Source organism: Schistocerca serialis, chromosome 4, assembly GCF_023864345.2.
Source record: "Schistocerca serialis cubense isolate TAMUIC-IGC-003099 chromosome 4, iqSchSeri2.2, whole genome shotgun sequence".
NCBI classification, from domain to species: domain Eukaryota; kingdom Metazoa; phylum Arthropoda; class Insecta; order Orthoptera; family Acrididae; genus Schistocerca; species Schistocerca serialis.
In genome coordinates this window covers 850,802,464-850,821,327 of record NC_064641.1, presented here as the reverse complement: position 1 = coordinate 850,821,327, position 18,864 = coordinate 850,802,464, and the positions used below count along the sequence as shown (strand labels likewise).

General features: G+C 44.1%; 1 protein-coding gene across 2 annotated transcripts in view; it reads right to left on the bottom strand.

Moving 5' to 3' along the window:
* Positions 1 to 4,992: 4,992 nt before the first annotated feature.
* The window catches only part of LOC126473484 (solute carrier family 22 member 7-like), a 514,289-nt gene continuing 500,417 nt past the window's right edge, over positions 4,993 to 18,864 (bottom strand). For both annotated transcript variants that reach the window (XM_050100560.1, XM_050100559.1), the window contains exon 9: positions 4,993 to 5,356. In XM_050100560.1, the coding sequence (XP_049956517.1) occupies positions 5,156 to 5,356 (201 nt within the window). In that variant the 3' untranslated portion in view covers positions 4,993 to 5,155. The remainder of the gene's footprint in view (positions 5,357 to 18,864) is intronic.

The window sequence follows — 18,864 nt, the reverse complement described above, 5'->3', positions numbered from 1 at the left end:
CAAATAACAGTACCGTGCTTTTAACTAGGCACAAATAATCGCGGAAAAGCAAGTAAATCACTTCAGAGTTGCTCGAAGCATGTCATACGATGCTTGCTCACAGTTAACGTTAATACTAGCTACTGTGTCAAAGTCCCATTAGCATCGGTATTTTATTGATTACGAACAAATTTTAAAGTATTCACAACTACTAGCCATTCATACGTCACCAACGTCTTTGCAACATAATTCTATCCTCTATTACGTCTCGACATATACTTCACTGTATAACTCCTCCACATCAAATCCTCTCTCTGTTCCCCTTGGACACGAACTGCAGTTGTACCACCTCTCCAAACCAAGAGTTTCAACTCTCTACCTCTCCCAGAAATCCCATCTTCCTCCCAAGAGCCACTCCATGAATCCTCACCACTCGCGCCGATAAGAAACACTCTCTTCCCCCTCAAATAGCATTATTTATTAAATTCTATCAAATAGCCCACCATCTGCGTAGTAATAAAGTTACAGTTTAAATGTATGGGTGAAATTAAACAACATTTTATCTCATTTCTGCAGAGACCAAATATGTTAATGTACATACAAAAGCATAGACATAATCAATTAAATATGTTACAGTGCGTATACACTTATAATAAATGATAAATAATACATGTTGAAAAATATGAAATATAAGTGTGGCGTGTTAAGCTGGTGCCCCAGTTAACTCAATACCTATTTACGGTATTAAATCACACAGATAATTTAATCTTCTTAAGTTCATTACCAAGCAGTTAATAACTGAGATACGTTATTAGATATGGATAGATCTCAGAATTGTTGTACTGTTTCCATTTGTTGTGTACCTGTGTGGGATATATGATCTGACACATTTATGTAGTAAATGGGTATAAACGCAATAATTCAACAAATAAAATATCTATCAATGTTTGACTCTCAGAGATGGTAGCTGAAGTCCTGAGCTATCATCCAATACCTTGGTTATATAGATAGCAAAAAGCGTTCGGCAGTTATTAATTTGTAGTCACTTGTAACTACATTTGTTAAGTGTCTTCAGCTAGCTCCTACAATTTTTATATTTGTAATATGAAAGGCTTAATAAACGTGACTCAATGCCACAAGCAACCCGATATTTTGGGATTTGTCGTACTGTTAAACATCGAATTATGATGCAATTATGAAGTATTTCAATTTGGTCACGTTTCATCCTGAAGCAAAAGCCGCCATTTCACTGGAGAAGCGTGGTATCCCAGGATGAATGTTCACCACTTTCCGCCTTCTACTGGGGGAAAAGCCTACTACTGCCCTCAGTTGGCTGGTCCTTTGTCGACTCAAGTGACCCATCCGGAAAGCCCTTGCAGCCGAACCCCAATCTCATGACAGATTTTAAAATTTATCAATTGTCGACTTCCCGAGCATGTGTGTTAAGATATACCTTGCACTTACGAAATGTAAAATTGACGTTTGTTTAAATTTTACCTCGTAGCAATGTGAATTTTCACAGCATAAAAATTAACAGTTACATCGCATCAATTGACTGTCCTTCCTATAACGCAACCTACCCTATCAAGTTGCTCCGTCAATCGTGTCTTTACCTCCATATATCTTCAAAAGGCAACTACTGCATTTGATGAATTACGACAGACCTCACGGACGCTCTAGTACTTACGTCAACAATACCAAAAAGGGCTTGTGATTGCGGTCATTTTCTCTATTTGACTAACAATGAGCGTGCAATCAGCAACAGCTTAAATGTACTTCACTGCAAGGCACCGACCAGTCACACTGACCACGTACTAAATTTGACGTCAGTGTGTAATAACCATTTACAGACGGCTGGTGGCAGCACTAGCAGGTGAGGGTATATAAAGCGCCTCAGGGGGAAATTGATGTCGCACTGCGGTAGTGGAGCAATTTATCTGACCTCCGAAAGGGTATGATCATGGGCTTCTGGGCCAAGAGTGAAAGCATTTTCTAAATGGCCGAGTTTTTAAACGTTGCTCATGCCTGTGTGGTTAAAGTGAACTGCGCCTGGAAAAATGGCGTCATCCAAAACCGGGACCGAGGCAACAGTGGTGCACCACACCCCTCATATGCCAAGGACGAACGACAGCTATGTGGATGCGGACAGGCGAACAGACGTGCAATTGCTGAGCACCTGACCACCCAGATGAACCAAGGGGCCACCAGCAGTGCCTACTCAGCCACCGTTCAGGGAATGTTGCCGCGTAGGGGCTTTAGCAGCGGGCGCCTGCTTCATGCAACCCTGCTAACTGGTGCTTTTACGACGAAGGCTGGAATCTGCGCGCAAGTACAGCATCTGGACGTCCACTGAGCGGCGACAGGCGACCTGTCCAGGAGAACAATGTTTTATGCTCCGTCGGTCACATCGCCATTGCCGTGTAGGCCGTGAAACATCTGAAAGCAAAGGGGTCCAGGACAGAGACTGGAGCATTATAATGTGTGGAATGTTTTCGTTGCACTCCCTGGGTAATATCTTCACTATGGAAGAAAATAATTGATAAACGGATACTACATCTATCTGTGGGGACCATGTCCACCCCTATATGAAGTTCGTTTCTCCTAGGCATGATGGCATCTACCGGCAGGTCAATCTAACGTGTCCCGTGGCTCACTGTGTACGTGCGTGGTTCAGGGAGCACCAGGATGGGTTTACGGTGCTCCAGTGGCCACCAAGCTCCCCGGATTTAAACCCAATCGGGAATGTGTGGGACATCTCGATCGGGCTGTTCGGGATCCTCAACCAAGAAACCCCGGGCAGCTGGCCAGGCACTGGAATCAGCATGACACCAGACCGCTGGCGGTATCTCCAGGAATCTAACTGACTTTCCTCTTGCACCTCTGGCGATGAAGGGATTGTTATTTTGGCTTTTACAGGAGTTCACATTAATGTGATTGGACAGCATATTATGATTGATAGCGTTCATTAAGACTTCTCCCACACTGTCTGCATATCAGCTACACGGAAGCCATCGGCGCCTGTTTGGGCTCGTACTTACTTTCTTCTTTTATTTTTTGTAGTTCGTAATTTTATTAGCATGAACTTGAGCCATCTGCCGCATCACGTCACTGCAGTTTGATCACTTGTAGCTGTTTTCCTTTGATCTTCATTTAGTCTGTTATACCTGGAGTTAATACCCTTCTTCGAATTTACAATGTGGTAGATGCATAGTGACTGTCTTCGTTTCCTGCAGCTGCAGAGGGAATTGGCCCTTTTTCATAAACAGCAAGATGTAGTGATCGACGGAATTGAGGGGCTTTCCCTGAGCTGCAGCCACGTTTGGGTAGCTGAAGAAACGGCTGTGGCACTTTTGGTTCCATTGGAGTCGCCTAGGAAACGTGATACATCTGAAAGTTAGTACATGCTCGACATGAACGGGTCCCCAACACCCATGTAGCAGTGATGGGTTCGCGAGTACCTGAGCGGCGGGGCGCAAATATGGGCACGTGTAGCAAGGCAGCCCTCTCACCTCCTAGCGATGGATATGAGACGTTTCCTACTGTTGGGGGCATATCTACACATCTGAACTAGCATGAGTTCCTTCCTCTGATGGGCCTGTGATGCCTGGGGGCGTCGTAGTCTAGTGGGGATGTCTGTGGTAGCTGAGTGGCGGCAGTAGTCATGCATTTGTTTCCTGCTGATCCGGGGCGGAAAGTTAACGAAAACATAATTTGTTGATATCTTATAGAATTTTGCCCGAAATTACACTCTTACCTACCACCTCCGCCCTCCCACCAGGGTAGATTGAAGGCCTGAGTGACACAAGACGCCTATTGGGGAGCCAAGATAAGAAGGCTGCAACAACTGTAAGATTTCTGTACAAGACGCATCACAGTTAGCAGCGAAAACTGACAAAGGCGAAAGTCTATAAGGGAAAAGAGGGGGGGGGGGGGGGGGCAACACGGAGGGAAGCCAAGTGGTAGGTTGCTTGTGTGGAAAAACTTTTCGAACTGACTCTGCCTCCGTACTAACCCCCCCCCCCTCTTTCCACGCCCCTTTCTCCTTTCCAAACATCGGTGCTCTGTGCAGCAGGTTATTTCTCCTATATGCAAGAGACATCTCTTTTTAACATCGTTGACCTGGTGGACCAACCAGTCAGAGCATGATTGTTAATCCTACGTAGAAGTGTATACCAGGGTCACTCTGACGGAGTCTTTTCTTCTTTCTTTTCGTTCATGTGCCAACGCCACTGCAGATACACAGCTCGCTGACACCAACGTAAATTCAGCATTGAGTGCGACACAGTAGACGACGGACGTTCGCAATTGTGAGGCACTGTTGTCTAATTAATTTGACAGAAATGTTTTTAAGGGTTACTGTGATCCTGGAGTACAGATTGTGTAACCATTTTGTCGCTGAATGTGAAGTTCATTTATGAGAAAATAGCATGTAAGAAAGAGATATTTTACTAACGGAAGATCCTATACGGGAAGTACTGTCAGAGCGACCCAATTGTGGAAGTGATGGAAGTCACTCTCGTAATGGAAGTGATTCTGAAGCTGATGATACTGCAGCGTTTATGAACAATGGCGAAGTGCATCAGACTGCCGACTGACGAAGAAAATCCAGTCGTCACAGTGAGAGTGGCTATTGCTGGAACACAGTTGTCCCTAACAGTTCAGGCCTGCCATTTGCCGATAACATTCTAGTCCATATTCCAAAAATGTGGAAATAATGAATGAACGCATTTATGAATAACTGAGAATACCTGAACGTTTCGTGTAATATGTGCAGTTCATTAAATGAATATCATCAACATCTAACTGAACTGCAAATAAAGTCTTTAGATAGGGATCATTTTCAGGTTTCCTCCCTGAAAAGTTTCCATGACTGTTTTCACTTAGTCTCGAATTTCAGATTTGTTAATAATAATACCGACTGAAAAAGTACATGAGAGAGGTAAAATAAAATGAGTTTAGTAAGCCAGAGCACAATTTCATTACAAAATATTATATTTTCAAGCATTTCACCTCCAAAACATTAAGGGTTACTGCGACCCTGGTGCGTACTTCGTGCGAAAATTTACAATATGTACAATACTAGAGTTAAAGCTTTTTTCCCACTTCAGTAGACAAGTTGTTCTTCAGTTTGAAGTATGTAAGACAAAATGGGAGACTGGACCGTAACTGAGGGCGCCTATTGTCCCTGAACGTATGACGGCGGGGCGATGAGTCTCCAGCTGAAGTATGGGCGCCCTCTGCCAAACTCGGCGGCGTCCTGCAGAGACTCCGGCAGCCTCTGCAGCGCAGTTTCCGGCAGGAACGACACCGACAGAGCTCCCAGCAGGTGAATCGCTGACAAGATGGCGAACGGCAGCCTACGGTCCACCGAGCCTCCCTGTAACAGATGGTACACGACATGAGACATAGGACGGTGGAGCATGGAAAATACAGAAGTAAATAACGATGAACAACATTTGGAGATGAAAATGAGATTGTACGACACGTGATGAGTTAGGACAAAAATTATAGTTTAGGTTGCTATTCACACCTGGCATTTTTAAACCACTTCACTGTATCATGTATCTGTCAACGATACACGTCCAGAAACAAATTTTCACCCTGCAGCGGTATGGGAGCTGTTGTAGAACTTCATGGCAGTCTAGAACTCTGTGCTTGACCAAGACTCGAATCTGGCAGCCTCGCGTTTTGCGTGCGACTGCTCTAACAACTGAGCCACCCGAGACGAGGTACTGGCGGAAGCTAACCTGAGAGTACGGACCGTGATGCGTGTTCTGATAGCTGAGTTGGTGGAGCACTTGCTTTCAAAAAACAGAGGTCCCACACTGGAGTCCCAACAAGGCACAAACTTTTAATCTGCCAGGACGTTTATATATTGATACACGTAAGTTATTGATTAAAGTCTTCTTACTGGCTATTTCTACGAAGTTCGAGCTAGTTTCAGAATGCTGATATCCAGCTGGATATCAATGTTCACGTAACTCAAAAAAGGTAAGAGTGTTAGAAAGTGACAAGTCTGAGAAACACTGACGATTTCCAGTTTCTCAGTAGACTAGCACCACCAAATTTCTCTGCACAAAAAATGCCTCTGAGCACTATGGGACTCAACATCTGAGGTCATCAGTCCCCTAGGACTTAGAACTAATTAAACCTAACCAACCTAAGAACATCAGACACATCCATGCCCGAGGCAGGATTCGAGCCTGCGACCGTAGTGGTCTCGCGGTTCCAGACTGAAGCGCCTAGAACCGCTCGGCCACATCGGCCGGCTTTCTCTGCACACTCCAAACAACAAACCAGCTTGTTACAATACGGAATTTCAATCCTGAGCTGCACTTCCGCCAAATACATCAGTTCTGAACAATGAAAGCTTGTGTGCACGTGTAAGCTTAACATACAAAAAAGAGAGGAAACATTAGACAGAGATACTATTTTCGTGATTCAGACCAGACACCATGCGATATATCCTTGATTGAGAGAGACAAGTTCCAGTGAAAAACGGATCAAAAAATTGATAACACTGAAGATTCCCCTCCCTTAGATAAGTGTACCTACCACCTCTTCGAGGAAGGTAGCTACATTCTCTTCTCAGTGATAGCAGTAAATTCGAAGTCAGTTTTTTTGTATGAAGGGAAAAAACTTCTACAAGTCCTGTGCTGTACGATGATATTCAACCTGGGAAATGGTTACATCAGAAAGGCGGTTAAAGCGCTCTGTTCAGTCACTGAAAAGCAAAGATAAGCATTAGAAAGCTTTAAACAGAAAAATACGTTTTCGTTAAGTTTTTTAATGGAGCATTCTAAAATACACTGATATTCAGTAAAACTGCAACACCTTGGTGGACCCTTGCAACAAACATCAATCGGTCAAGAAGTTTGCTACATTCTTGGATATGCAAATGATTAGCATTTCAGTGCAAAATAGTGTATATGCGTAATGCAATTATATTCTGTATATAGAGAAAGATTACCGAACGGATTTCTTATTAAGACACAGCAGGTGAATGCTTATTGTTTTCTAAGAAGATCGTTTTATGTGTTCGTGTGAAGAGGTTGTCCATCTGCACCTGTCTATGTGTGACAGCAGCGGAACAACAATGTTTCTGCTCGCATTGGTCGGGGTCTTACAATTGTCACGCGAATATCTCATTTATGTGTTCAGCAGGACCATGCACGACGCTGTGCCGGATCTCAATAGTTCCACGCGACTAGCGCCTGAGAGGACAGAAGTATTGTCCACTCAGAGGTGCAGCATAGTACAGCCACATGATATATCTTATGTCAGGAACTTTCTTTGGAACTAGACAGGTATCCACACGGACAGTGCAATGACATCTGAAGCGCCACACATTCTCAGCACTGCGACCATTGTAGCAGCTTCCCTTGAAGCATCAGCACAGATGTGCCAGCAGAGATGCTCTCAACGATGACGCAGAAGCGATTTAATGTCGTTTTCTCAGACGAGTCCCAGTTCTGTGAATGGACACATCCATGTGTTGAGGCTCCAACGAAAATGAACTGTCATTGAGTTCCCAACTTGATCACTCCTGCTTGACTTAGCGGGTACTACGGACATCAGCGGCATAATTAGGTCGTATTTTAGGCTGCTGGGAGTGCCCAGTGATAGAGATGTCCGTGGAATTATCTACCATCAATGTAACACAAGATAGCTTATTGCCTGTGCTGTCCTGAACTAGCCTCAAACAGGTGGTTTTCGACAGCAACCCTGTCCAGCACATTCTCCAGAATGAACTGGAAACATCTGGTGGTGGGTTGGCGGGAGGCTGGCATACCACCACACTCAAAGCGCTACCTCTTGTATCAGTTCATTATTTTCTGGGGTATATGAGCGATTACAAGTTCTAGTAGTTTTGAAAATATCTGTAAAGTTGGATGGAAGTGCCTAGGTACCCTCATTCTCAAATACTGGGTGGATATAACCCAGGTAATTGGCAAGCCATGTGTTACGCTGCCTCAAGATAGGTACACAGCTTCTAACAGTAATACTTCTCTTACTGTGTCGAACTTTAACATAATGTTACGGCGTAACATTAGGCACGCCAGTCAGAAAGGGGAGAGCAGAGAGGGCTGTGAGAAAGACGTCAGCCAATTGCACGCTGACCGACTCCTCTCCAGGACGACAACGCGACAGCAGCGGCCTCTATATGAAGAGAACATAAGCGCCACGCTGACAAGCCGCGGCCCACTTCTACAGCAACATCAAGATTAGGCACTTCAATACCAGCGACTTAGGAATTGTACGGCCTGTTCAAAATGTCTCTCTGTCGTACCGTAGGATTGTTAGCCGCGCGTGCCGTATGACTGTTCGCCTGCCTGGGTTACTTCCCCTCTACTGGACTCTCCCAGCATTCAACTGTTTCACTTATCTCAGTCAGCGTCAGCAGTATCCTTGGTGTGTGTCGCTACGTGTTGACGTGAACGTTTAAGTTTTAAGTTTATGTCGCGTTTCAATGTCACTGCTTGCTGACGTTTTTGGTGATCGCATAATTTCACAGGGACTTTTTTGGCCTCCACGTCCGCCTGACCTAACACGACCTGACTTTTTCTTCTGGGGTGCAGCGAAAGCAACTGTCTACAAAAACCGCCCAGAGTCCATCGCAATATCCACTTTCATTGCTTCTGTTACAGAAGAAATGTTACAGAGTGTGTTTGAAAACATGATTAGACGCACATTGAATTGTGTATTCTCCAAAAGGGGAGGGGGGGGGGGACACTTTCAACATTCAATGTGAAAATTTGTAAGTAAAAATGAATATTCACTAAATATTAATAACTTGTATTTCACTGAGTTTCATTTCGGTATATTTACTGCGGCATACGGCACGTGCGCAGAAACAATCAAACGGCACTGCAGAGAGACTTTTTGAACACCCCGTATATACTGAAGGACATTGTTTATTTTGTCTGTCGCCCTTTGCTTGCGACACATCTGATGACACAAAGTACTGTAATCATTTCCTTTTGTAATATAATTCATTACTACGATTTGCTTGAATCGTTGTCCAGCGAACCGAGAAAGCAGTTTTCCTAGCACCCCATATTTGACGAGTAAGCAGGAATTAACACATGATATTGTACACCATAACTAGCAGATTATGACAGCATTTTCTTTTAAATTCGGTCGGTAATTGTATGAAACATCTCAATAGGAGTAACAGCATCCGTTACGTTAGTATTAAGTGCACCTAGCACCTTAACATGTGGGTTGTGTCTAGTCTTACTGTTGTTTCACGCTGCCAGAGGAACACTTAGCACCCAGAGCAGAAAATACCTTCAGCTTTTATTTTTTTCCCCTTGCAGAGTCCGTTTAGTTTCTCACTTTACCAGTTGAGTGATTAAATTCGACTGTTGTGAATTTGTCCCCCCTATTGCCAGAACTCTTACAGAGTGATGGAATTATAGTCCCAACTTAACTTGTAGATGGGCAGTGCTGAAACAAGAGAGGGTGATCAGTCACCTGGGGTGAACGTCTATTTTTACGTGGCTCAGATGAATGGTCAGAGGGACCAGCTCTCTCCGCCGCACACAGACTGGATGCTCTCAGGCAGAGGACCTGCAGGTTACTGCTTCACAGGGCTTCGTAAGGTAAGGACGCTTTCGATTAAGCTTTCCTCTGGTATCACGAACAAAGTTATTTTGTTGTTTTAATTTAAGTTAACGTTTCAGATACATTATTCACTTATTTGCTTATTCGTTTATCTTGAGGATGTTAGGGAAATGTTTAAAGATCTTTTATTATTCCTAACTTTCTTGCGTAAAATCACGTGTTGAATGTAGCTTTGAGTTGTCCGCTTTATGGTTCAAATGGCTCTGAGCACTATAAGACTTAACATATGAGGTCATCAGTCCCATAGACTTAGAACTACTTAAACCTAACTAACCTAAGGACATCACACACACCCACGCCCGAGGAAGGATTCGAACCTGCGACCGTAGCAGCAGCACAGTTCCGGACTGAAGCGCCTAGAACCACTCGGCCACAGCGGCCGGCTTCGCTTCATGTTATTAAGGAATCCATTAAAGTTGTGCTCTCAGGAGTATAATGTTAAAGTATCATTGCAAGACCTCTCTTTTCTTCCCTTTTCTGTCATCTTTTCTCTGCCTCTTGCATAAACTAAATGATCGATTCTAATTCTGCACTTCCAGTAACGCCCCAGAACTAGACGCCTGCGACTCGACTGCTCTATCCCTATAAACAAATATGCACCACAAAAACTTGCACAATGCTATTACCAGCGGCGCAACATCGAACAAGAAGTGACGCAGAAGTTACAGACAAGACTCAATTAAAAGCAAAATAGATAACACAGACAATACATACACTGAAATAAAATGACTGCAGCATACTACAAATAGCAGAGATACAACGCAAAGCGTCAAAAGCGAGTCTAAATCTTCTCAGTGCACCATAGTCTAACTTTGAAGAAAGGGAAAACACGCAGATGTTCCACAAGATTACTAATTTTGTACGATTGCATTCTGAATTGCTGGTGTAGCCATGTATCACCAAAACAAAATAAAAACAGCGAATCGCTGCGGGTGTATGAATGAGAACAGTGGCGTTTTTAAGTTTGCAAAAATAATGACAAGTTTTTCTACATCCTTATACAATTTACAAAAAATAAAATGACAGACATAAATCAGGAAAGGAATGGTGCTTGATTGGCAAATCATTCATTTGGGTGGAAACTCTACAAGCTCTCCCATGAACGCAATGAGACTTCGTTTACATGAATCCATTCTGAGGCCAAATTCTATTCAAATGGAATCAACTACGACCAGGTATACCACAAACTATTGTTCACGGAGCGTAGGGAGCTGTGAATATCGTTTAACAACTGTACGACAGTACAGTAATACTTTACTCTTTCACCTTGATTCAGGCGCCAGCAGAAAACGGCGCGCTCTGGGCGAAGAACGGAGCTAGGCGGCAGCTGTAATGTTCTGACGCGTCCACCAAAATTTGCAAACTAGGCGGACTGGCGTTCTCATTATTTGAGCACGGAAAACTTTCCTATCATAGCCTTGAAATCCTGGTAGATTTCAGTGTGAGATGCATCCGTTCGCTGCTCTGGTCACAGAATGTGACTCTAAGGCATGATGGCGCGTGCTGGAACTGTCAAACGTCAGATGACCGACTCAGGACGAATAAGGTCACCCTCGTGATACACGATATGTCTGAGATGATATGCAGTTTCACTGTCGGTTCAGTTGGGAACTGCCACTGGCTCTTAGTCCACCACAAGTTGCAGAACACGAGTCTCACCCACTAGGAAAAGACCTGAAGTTCTCCTCCAGGGGCGGACCAGAAGACGAAGACACCCAAGAATCATAAACACCTTCCACTAATCCTCGTACAGGAGATGAATTAGCTGAAAAAACTCACCTCCACGTTGTACAAACAAATCGAACTGTCATCCACTCATTAAATCTCCCCTCTTGACTGTTCTGCTGTCCTTGTAGCCAATACAGACACAGTACCAGAGTTCCCATACTGGGAGAGGAAGCCTCTACTTTGCATATGAGGAGAACCAATCAGCGACTGAAAATCTCTCTTGTCTGAAAAAAGAAGATTTCACACTAGGAAGGCGTTGTTCTCACAGTAAGCATGGCCATGTTTCGGCAGAAAAGGTCTACCTGGATGGGACCACAATCCCCCATTTACGAAGAGATATAATCTTTCCAGGCCGAACATTTCCAACTTCTGAAAGAAGGCTGTTAAGCTTTCCTGACACACACACTATATATATATTGTCGGTCGCTAAAAGAACCTGCTGATTACCTGGTGACTTCCTAGTGACAAGTGCAGCAGACGCTCTGATCGTATCGTCCCAGCTTTTAACCTGAGAATGCTCATAGTTTTATAACCGTCCCACCGTTCGTACAAAAACTCAGATTACAGCAGTCTCCCTTAAATGGCTTTCCCCACCCGCTTCCCACCATCTGGCTGCCTTCACGACGGAATGTTACCTGGTCCAGGTAAAACGTTTTGCGAGCTGGCGCCCTGCTCCTCCGACCCTAAGTGGGAACAGTGGAGTGACACGGCCCAAAATCCCTCTGCAGGTACAATTTACAGAGCGCTTCTTCCCGAAATCACTTGCACAGCCAGGTTGCTGGACACAACACTCATGTCCCAAAATCGATCTTTCTCCCTGTTCTCCATCGTTTGAACTATGGCCCCTCTGGTACAAGTTCTCCACAGGCAACACATGCAGTTATAAGAACATTCTGCTCAAAATCTCCTCATGTAAACAGTTCATAACCCACCCATGCCAAATGTAGTATTGGGAAACATGGAGATGATGACCTAAAATATGACTATTAATTTCACTGACAGAGTCGTTTAAGTGAGAGAGTGGCTTACCACCTTTCGTCATGAGCAGGTGAATTTGTAGTGTGTTGCTGTCTACTGTTATTCATGAGTAGTTTTCTACTTAGAGTGCTTTCACAGAGTTTGATGGAGCTGTCTTTATGAAGAGTGACTAAAGACTGGTCTTCAGGAGATCATGTGGCCACAATTTAACGGTTATTGATTTGTGACCCAGCATAATTCCAGAACTTGAAGTCCTGAATGTAATCAATACTAGCATGACTATGGAATATTTATTTGTTTCATGCATTTTGAATCCACTGGACTTGGCGTAAACTGTTGCCTCCAGTCAGTCTTGTGACCTTCACTTGAACATTGTTGATCAATTTGATAGCTCAGATGACTGAAGTCAAACTTCTAATTATAACGAAAACTCACATGTATGTGAAATTTCTGTTGGTTTCAGGAATTTTGAATTCACCAGGCTTCACCTAATATCTGGCATTCAGCGAATCACGTGGCCTTTGCCTGAAGATTCTTCATCTCTGGCATAGCTCAATTCATAGAACTGAAATCCGCGAATTTAATGAATAATTTTGTGCAGTGCGAATTTCTGTTTAATTTAGGGTCCTTAATCTACTGGCGGTAGCGCGAATTTCGGCCCAAAACTGGCTTAGCCTGCCGGGGTGGCCGAGCGGTTCTAGGCGCTACAGTCTGGAACCGTGCGACCGCTACGGTCGCAGGTTCGAATCCTGCCTCGCGCATGCATGTGTGTGATGTCCTCGGGATAGTTAGGTTTAGGTAGTTCTAAGTTTTAGGGGACTGATGACCTCAGAAGTTAAGTCCCATAGTGCTCAGAGCTATTTGAACCAATGATTATTGCGAATACAACAGCTACATATATATTTTGGAAATTTCTTTTAGATACCGACTTCTACATATTTCTAAACGGGCGCAGACACGCTTCATCTCACCAGAAACTTGCTCCCCTCCCCCAACTCTTCCACTCACACTCCGAGTCCCAGTAAGCTAGTGCGTGGCAGAAGTGATGTTGTTAGGATCACGCATGTTTCAGTACATGAGTAAGTTACGATTCTCCATTGCCATTTCCTTTATGCCTTTGCCATCCTAAAACATCGTATTGTGTTTGACAATAATGAAATATCGGGAATACATTAGTCTACGGGGCATTTTTGAGTGATTAACACTGCAGGATCACAGGTTAACGTACGCGCGAGGCAGCTCATTCAAACGTGAAATGCTGATGCATTAATGACCGATGTAACCGCCAGAATGTTGCATGCAAAAGACATGCATTATGTTTTACAGGTGCCAGATTTCAGTCTGTGGGCTAGTGCTCTATGCCTGTTGCACTTGTTTGGTCAGTAGAGGGACAGTTAACGCTGTTGCTGGATGACGCTACAGTTGTCTGGCGATGTCCAAATGTGCTCCACTGGAGATAGATCTAGTGATCGAGCATGCCATGCCACACGTCGACACTCTGTAAAGCATGTTCGGTTACAACAGCGGTATGTGAGAGAGCGTTATGCCGTTGGAAAACATCTGCTGGAATGCTGTTCATGAATTGCAGCACAACAGGACGAATCACCAGATTGACATGAAGATTTGCAGTCAGGGTGCACGGGGCTCACACGTGAGTTCTTCTGCTGTCACACGATATCGCACCACAGAGCATAACTCCAGGTGTAGATGCAGACACCCTGTATGCAGGTTCTCAACTGGCCTCCTATTCAACACACAGCCATAACTATCAGCGAGGCAGAACCAGCATTCATCAGAAACCACAACTAAACTCCACTCTGCCCTCCAATGGGCTCTTGCGTGACACCACACGGTGGTTTGCGATCAGTGAAATGCGCGCTACAGGGCATCCGTCTCGAAACTATCATTGAAGTAAGCGATTTGTAAGAGTTTGTTGTGTCATTGAGGTGCCAACTGCTGCTCAAAATGCTGATGTAGATGCAGTTACGATGCACCCGAGCAATACGATGGTCTTCCCTCTCGGTGGTGCCAAGTGCCCGCCTGCACTCTGGTGGTATTGAAATGATGTACAGTGGCTGCATTCCTGTCAAGTCTTTCTGCGTATCCTCGAAGGAATATACAGCTTCTCGTAGCCCTGTTACGCCACCTCGCTGAAACTCAGTGAGGTGCTGGTAATAGCGTCTTCATCGCTTTAGAGGCAGGTTTGGACTCATATTAACCCGCCACGTCCAGTGTCACAGGTAACTAACGGTCGTGACCGTTACAGCGTGAATTTAACGGAAACCTGATTTGCATCGTCATAGCAGTGCTAATAGCGCCACTATTCTGTAACTAGTGCGAAATATGAATTGACATCATCTACAGATGCAGAAACAAGACCCAAATTCCATCTGTGTCTCATAACTCCTTCTTGACGTTGCGATTTTTTTTCTGTCAGTGTATTTCCTAAACTACGGTTCATTAATGGGTGTTAGTAGAACACTGTTCTTTCGTTGTGTGAACATATGGTGGAATTCCAGTCATGTTTTGTGGTTGAAACAGCTCATTTAGTGTTTCATTGATATGCTGGTTATTTATCGCATTATAGTAATCTATAATCTGTCCCCCAAATGGATGTTATTTGAGACCTAAGTAAAAATATTAAACTGAAATTTAGAGGTATCCTGAGTTATGGAAAGGATGTTTTCGTAAAGAGAAATTTGACAAACAAACATTGTATTGCGTTGCTCATGACGTCAGCTTGTATACTCCGACATACCTAACACACATACAGAACGCATTAATGCTAGTTATCCGAAGCATATAAAACGCAGAAAATATCTTCTTACTTGTTGGACCAATTCTTCTGTCAGAAGGTAGCTTACCCGATGGGCAATGAAAGCTGGGAATATGATGTGCACGAACGAAATTCGATCGACCCCATGTGGTGCTAACTCACGACATAAGACAACGACAATTACACGTTTTCACTCAATCACCTTTCATGTGGCGACGGCGCCAGAATAGTTCTTACTTTGAAAGCTTCTGGTTAACGGTTGAGTGGTAGGATTTGTAGCAACAATTTACCCTTTAGTTTCAGAAATCGTACATTACTGTTTGTTCGGTATAGCCTAACTGATTTACTTCGATGTTTGATAAATGTACTGGTTATTGTTTGCTTTCGTTTCGGTGCCTAGAGGGTACGCATATAATATGTAGTGGAAATGGAAATGAGCGTTTGGCGTCATTGGCCGGGAGGCCCCTTGCAGGGCAGGTCTTGGTGCAGGTCTTGTTACATTCGACGCCACATTGGGCGACCTGCGCTCCGGATGGGGATGAAATGATGATGAAGAAAACACAACAGCCAGTCCCTGAGCGGAGAAAATCCCCGACCTCGCCGGGAATCGAACCCGGGCCCGTAGGACGGCAATCCGTCACGCTGACCACTCTTTCTATTTTTTTTTTCTAAATGCCGGACCGAGGCTCGAACTCGGGAGCTTTGCCTTTCGCGGGCAAGTGCTCTACCGACGTTTTTTTTTTTTTTCACGGAAGTGATAAAGACGTTACAGTCAGCAAGGCTGGAACCGCAGAACAATAACAGACGCTTTCTCTTTTTTTTTTTTACATAATAGTGAAAAAAATATCCTGCTTCTGTCAGTACAAAACAAAAACGGTCTACTCTCCTCTTTTAGGCGCGTACGTCGCTAATCCCGTCATACCTCGCGTTGGTGTCGGGTACGTCTTCACGTGTGTTTGTGGATCCTCTCCACTGTCCTGGTCCTTTCTTGTTCTGATATTTATAGACAATAATTACATTCTCCTACCCGGGACACCCCAACTGGGTGGGGGATCAAGCAAGACACTACCTAAAAAATTTGCGTAATATGTTCGATATCTCGGATGTTTCATAAGCTGTAAGTGATGTTCCCGTAGTGAGGCCCAAAAGTCAAGCACATTCTTACTGCCGTCTCGGAAAAGATAACGCACAGTGAAACCTCGAATCCAAGTCACTGCGTTTGACTTCGTTCGGGGATAATATGTTCTATCTGGGAGAAGTAGTGTGCGTGGTTCTATTGTTTGCGGCCCCACTTAAAGGAGGAAGGCGATCATTTTTTTGACCAAACACCATACGTCCGCCGAAGGACCGCATATCAGGCGATGCTCCTCAGTGTCTATAACATTGCACTGCGGACACAGTGGCTCGTCCGCCATATAAATTGTATGCAACCTGGAACGAGTCACGTATTTCCCATTTACCACCTGATACCACAGTGCGCGCGTTCCCGTATCAAGGTGTGGGTGGTGCACTGTACGCCATTCCACTGACCACGTAACTGTTGGTTGGTGGCGCTCTTTGGCATTATTCGGCCGTCGTCGAGTCCAGATGTGATATATATCACGTGCCGTTGCCGTCCTGGTAGTCGGTAATTCCGTATGTACATAACTATGTTCCACAAAAAAGGTTCGCATATGGGGTAGCGATGGTGAGATGTAAGCCACCGCTACCGGAGCCGAACGAGAAGGTGGAGCGAGTTCGTCTATCAAGGTGCCCGTCAGACTGGTCTGGTGTCGTGTCCACATCTTTATCATTGTGGTTACATAAATAGCCACTGCTCGGTCGCGTACGTGGACTAGTCCAAGACCTCCACGACTACGAGGAAGGGTGAGGGTTTCGTATCCTACCTTAAAAAGCAGACCTGTGCTCGCAAAATATCCTAGTGCCGCCAGGATTCGGCGGGCCAACACCACCGGCATAGGAAGAACTTGTGCCAGGTGGGGGATGCGAGAGGCTAGATAATTGTTGGCAAAGATGACCCGTTGTATCATATCCAGTGCCCTTAACCAGTGACTTCGGACACTCGCACGAATTGTTTGCAGAAGATGTCTGTAACTCAGTGCCACCGTGCGTCGAACGTCTGTATGCTAGATGCGTCAGTACGTAAAGAACTGAGAGAGTGCTCTGATAGTAAAGTTATCTATCAGTGCAGATATTTAGCAGTTCAATAACGTAAAGAGAATTTATCGCAGTATTTTGTGTGTGTGTGTGTGTGTGTGTGTGAGAGAGAGAGAGAGAGAGAGAGAGAGTCAGATTACGAATAAAGCACATTTGTCATATCAGTGACTGGATGGTTCAGCATGTACTCGAAATTGGGGCATGTAAGTAAATAACAGGTGAAGCGCTAAAAAATGAAAATTTGAGTTGTAGGTGATATTCCGCTGTGATCGCCAAGGCCAATGACACACATTCTGACACAAGCATGAGAACAGCGGGAAACAATGCTTACAGCTCCCACGAAACGACATTCGTGTCTAACACTGTCGACGTTCAAATAATGAATCTTGTGCCAAGCCTCTGGTAATGCCTTAGCGTACACTATTGTGAATTGCTGAGCGTTGCAGCAATAGGGCAACGCTGAAGTAATTATTACAGAACTAGCACAGAATATTACAAAAAGTAAAGGAAAATTCCACCAAAATGGAGGAAGAGAGATGAAGGTAGAACTCAAAGTGAAAGAAAGAAACTACGCAGCGAACGGAATGAATGTATTCTTCCTTCATTCAGGCACTGTTAAATGTACTACTTATTGGAGCTCTCAAATTACAACTTTTGCATTCGTGTTGGTGATAATCAAACCGGTAACATGTTTCTCTGGCATGTGGCCGTACGTGGCAGGGATGGGAATGCAACTGCTTCCTGTGTGCACCAAACTTTTACATCGAAATTTACTTCTAAAAAGAAACTAATAACATGAACTGACTGCTGCTGTGGGGAGAACAAAAATAAAACGATGTTTCTGTGACTTTACCTAACAGCAAAGGGTTTGTTTACGGAAATGGTACACTTTTATGTTCTGCGATCGTGATTCTGAGAAATGAAAGAGGCTAACGGTGCGTGAAGCTACGAAAGATTTAGTTCCCCTCTCACTGAACCTATGCGCACGACACCACAAACCTATGTTTATGACTTTAAGTCAGCTGCCGAAAAATATGAAAGTTCACCAGTGTGCATATTTCAATAGCACAGTGGATCAGACTGGCTACTGAATGCCTAGGGGCTTTGTATTCATCAACTCTCAATGCAACTGAAGAGTTCAAGGACAATTACACCTTGAAGAGGAATGTGAAGCCTTCCGATCATCAGAAGGTGCAGCTGGAAACACTACCCTGTGAACCTAGGTTTTCTGAAGGAAAGAGAAGGTATTTAGCTAAAATGATTGCATTTGTTAAAGAGGAGAATAAGTGGTTTCACGAGAACATTCTGAACTGAGTGCTAATTGCTATGAGGGCACTTATATCCTTATTTAAGTTACAGCCGTTGCATACAGAATATTTTATTATCTTCAAATTTTATATCATTTTGTTCTTACCGTAGAATAACAACACGTATATGAAAAGAAACCTGTACTGTTTTTATGTTGTAACGTGATCTCCAACTTTTATATTGCTTTTGTACAACTGCTATACATAACCACAACAATATGCTAATTGTCGGACCACCTTCCAAAACTAATTTCAGCAACAAGTATTTCCATCTTCAGTGGGTTCTTTAATTCTAAAACGTGCGGAGATAGC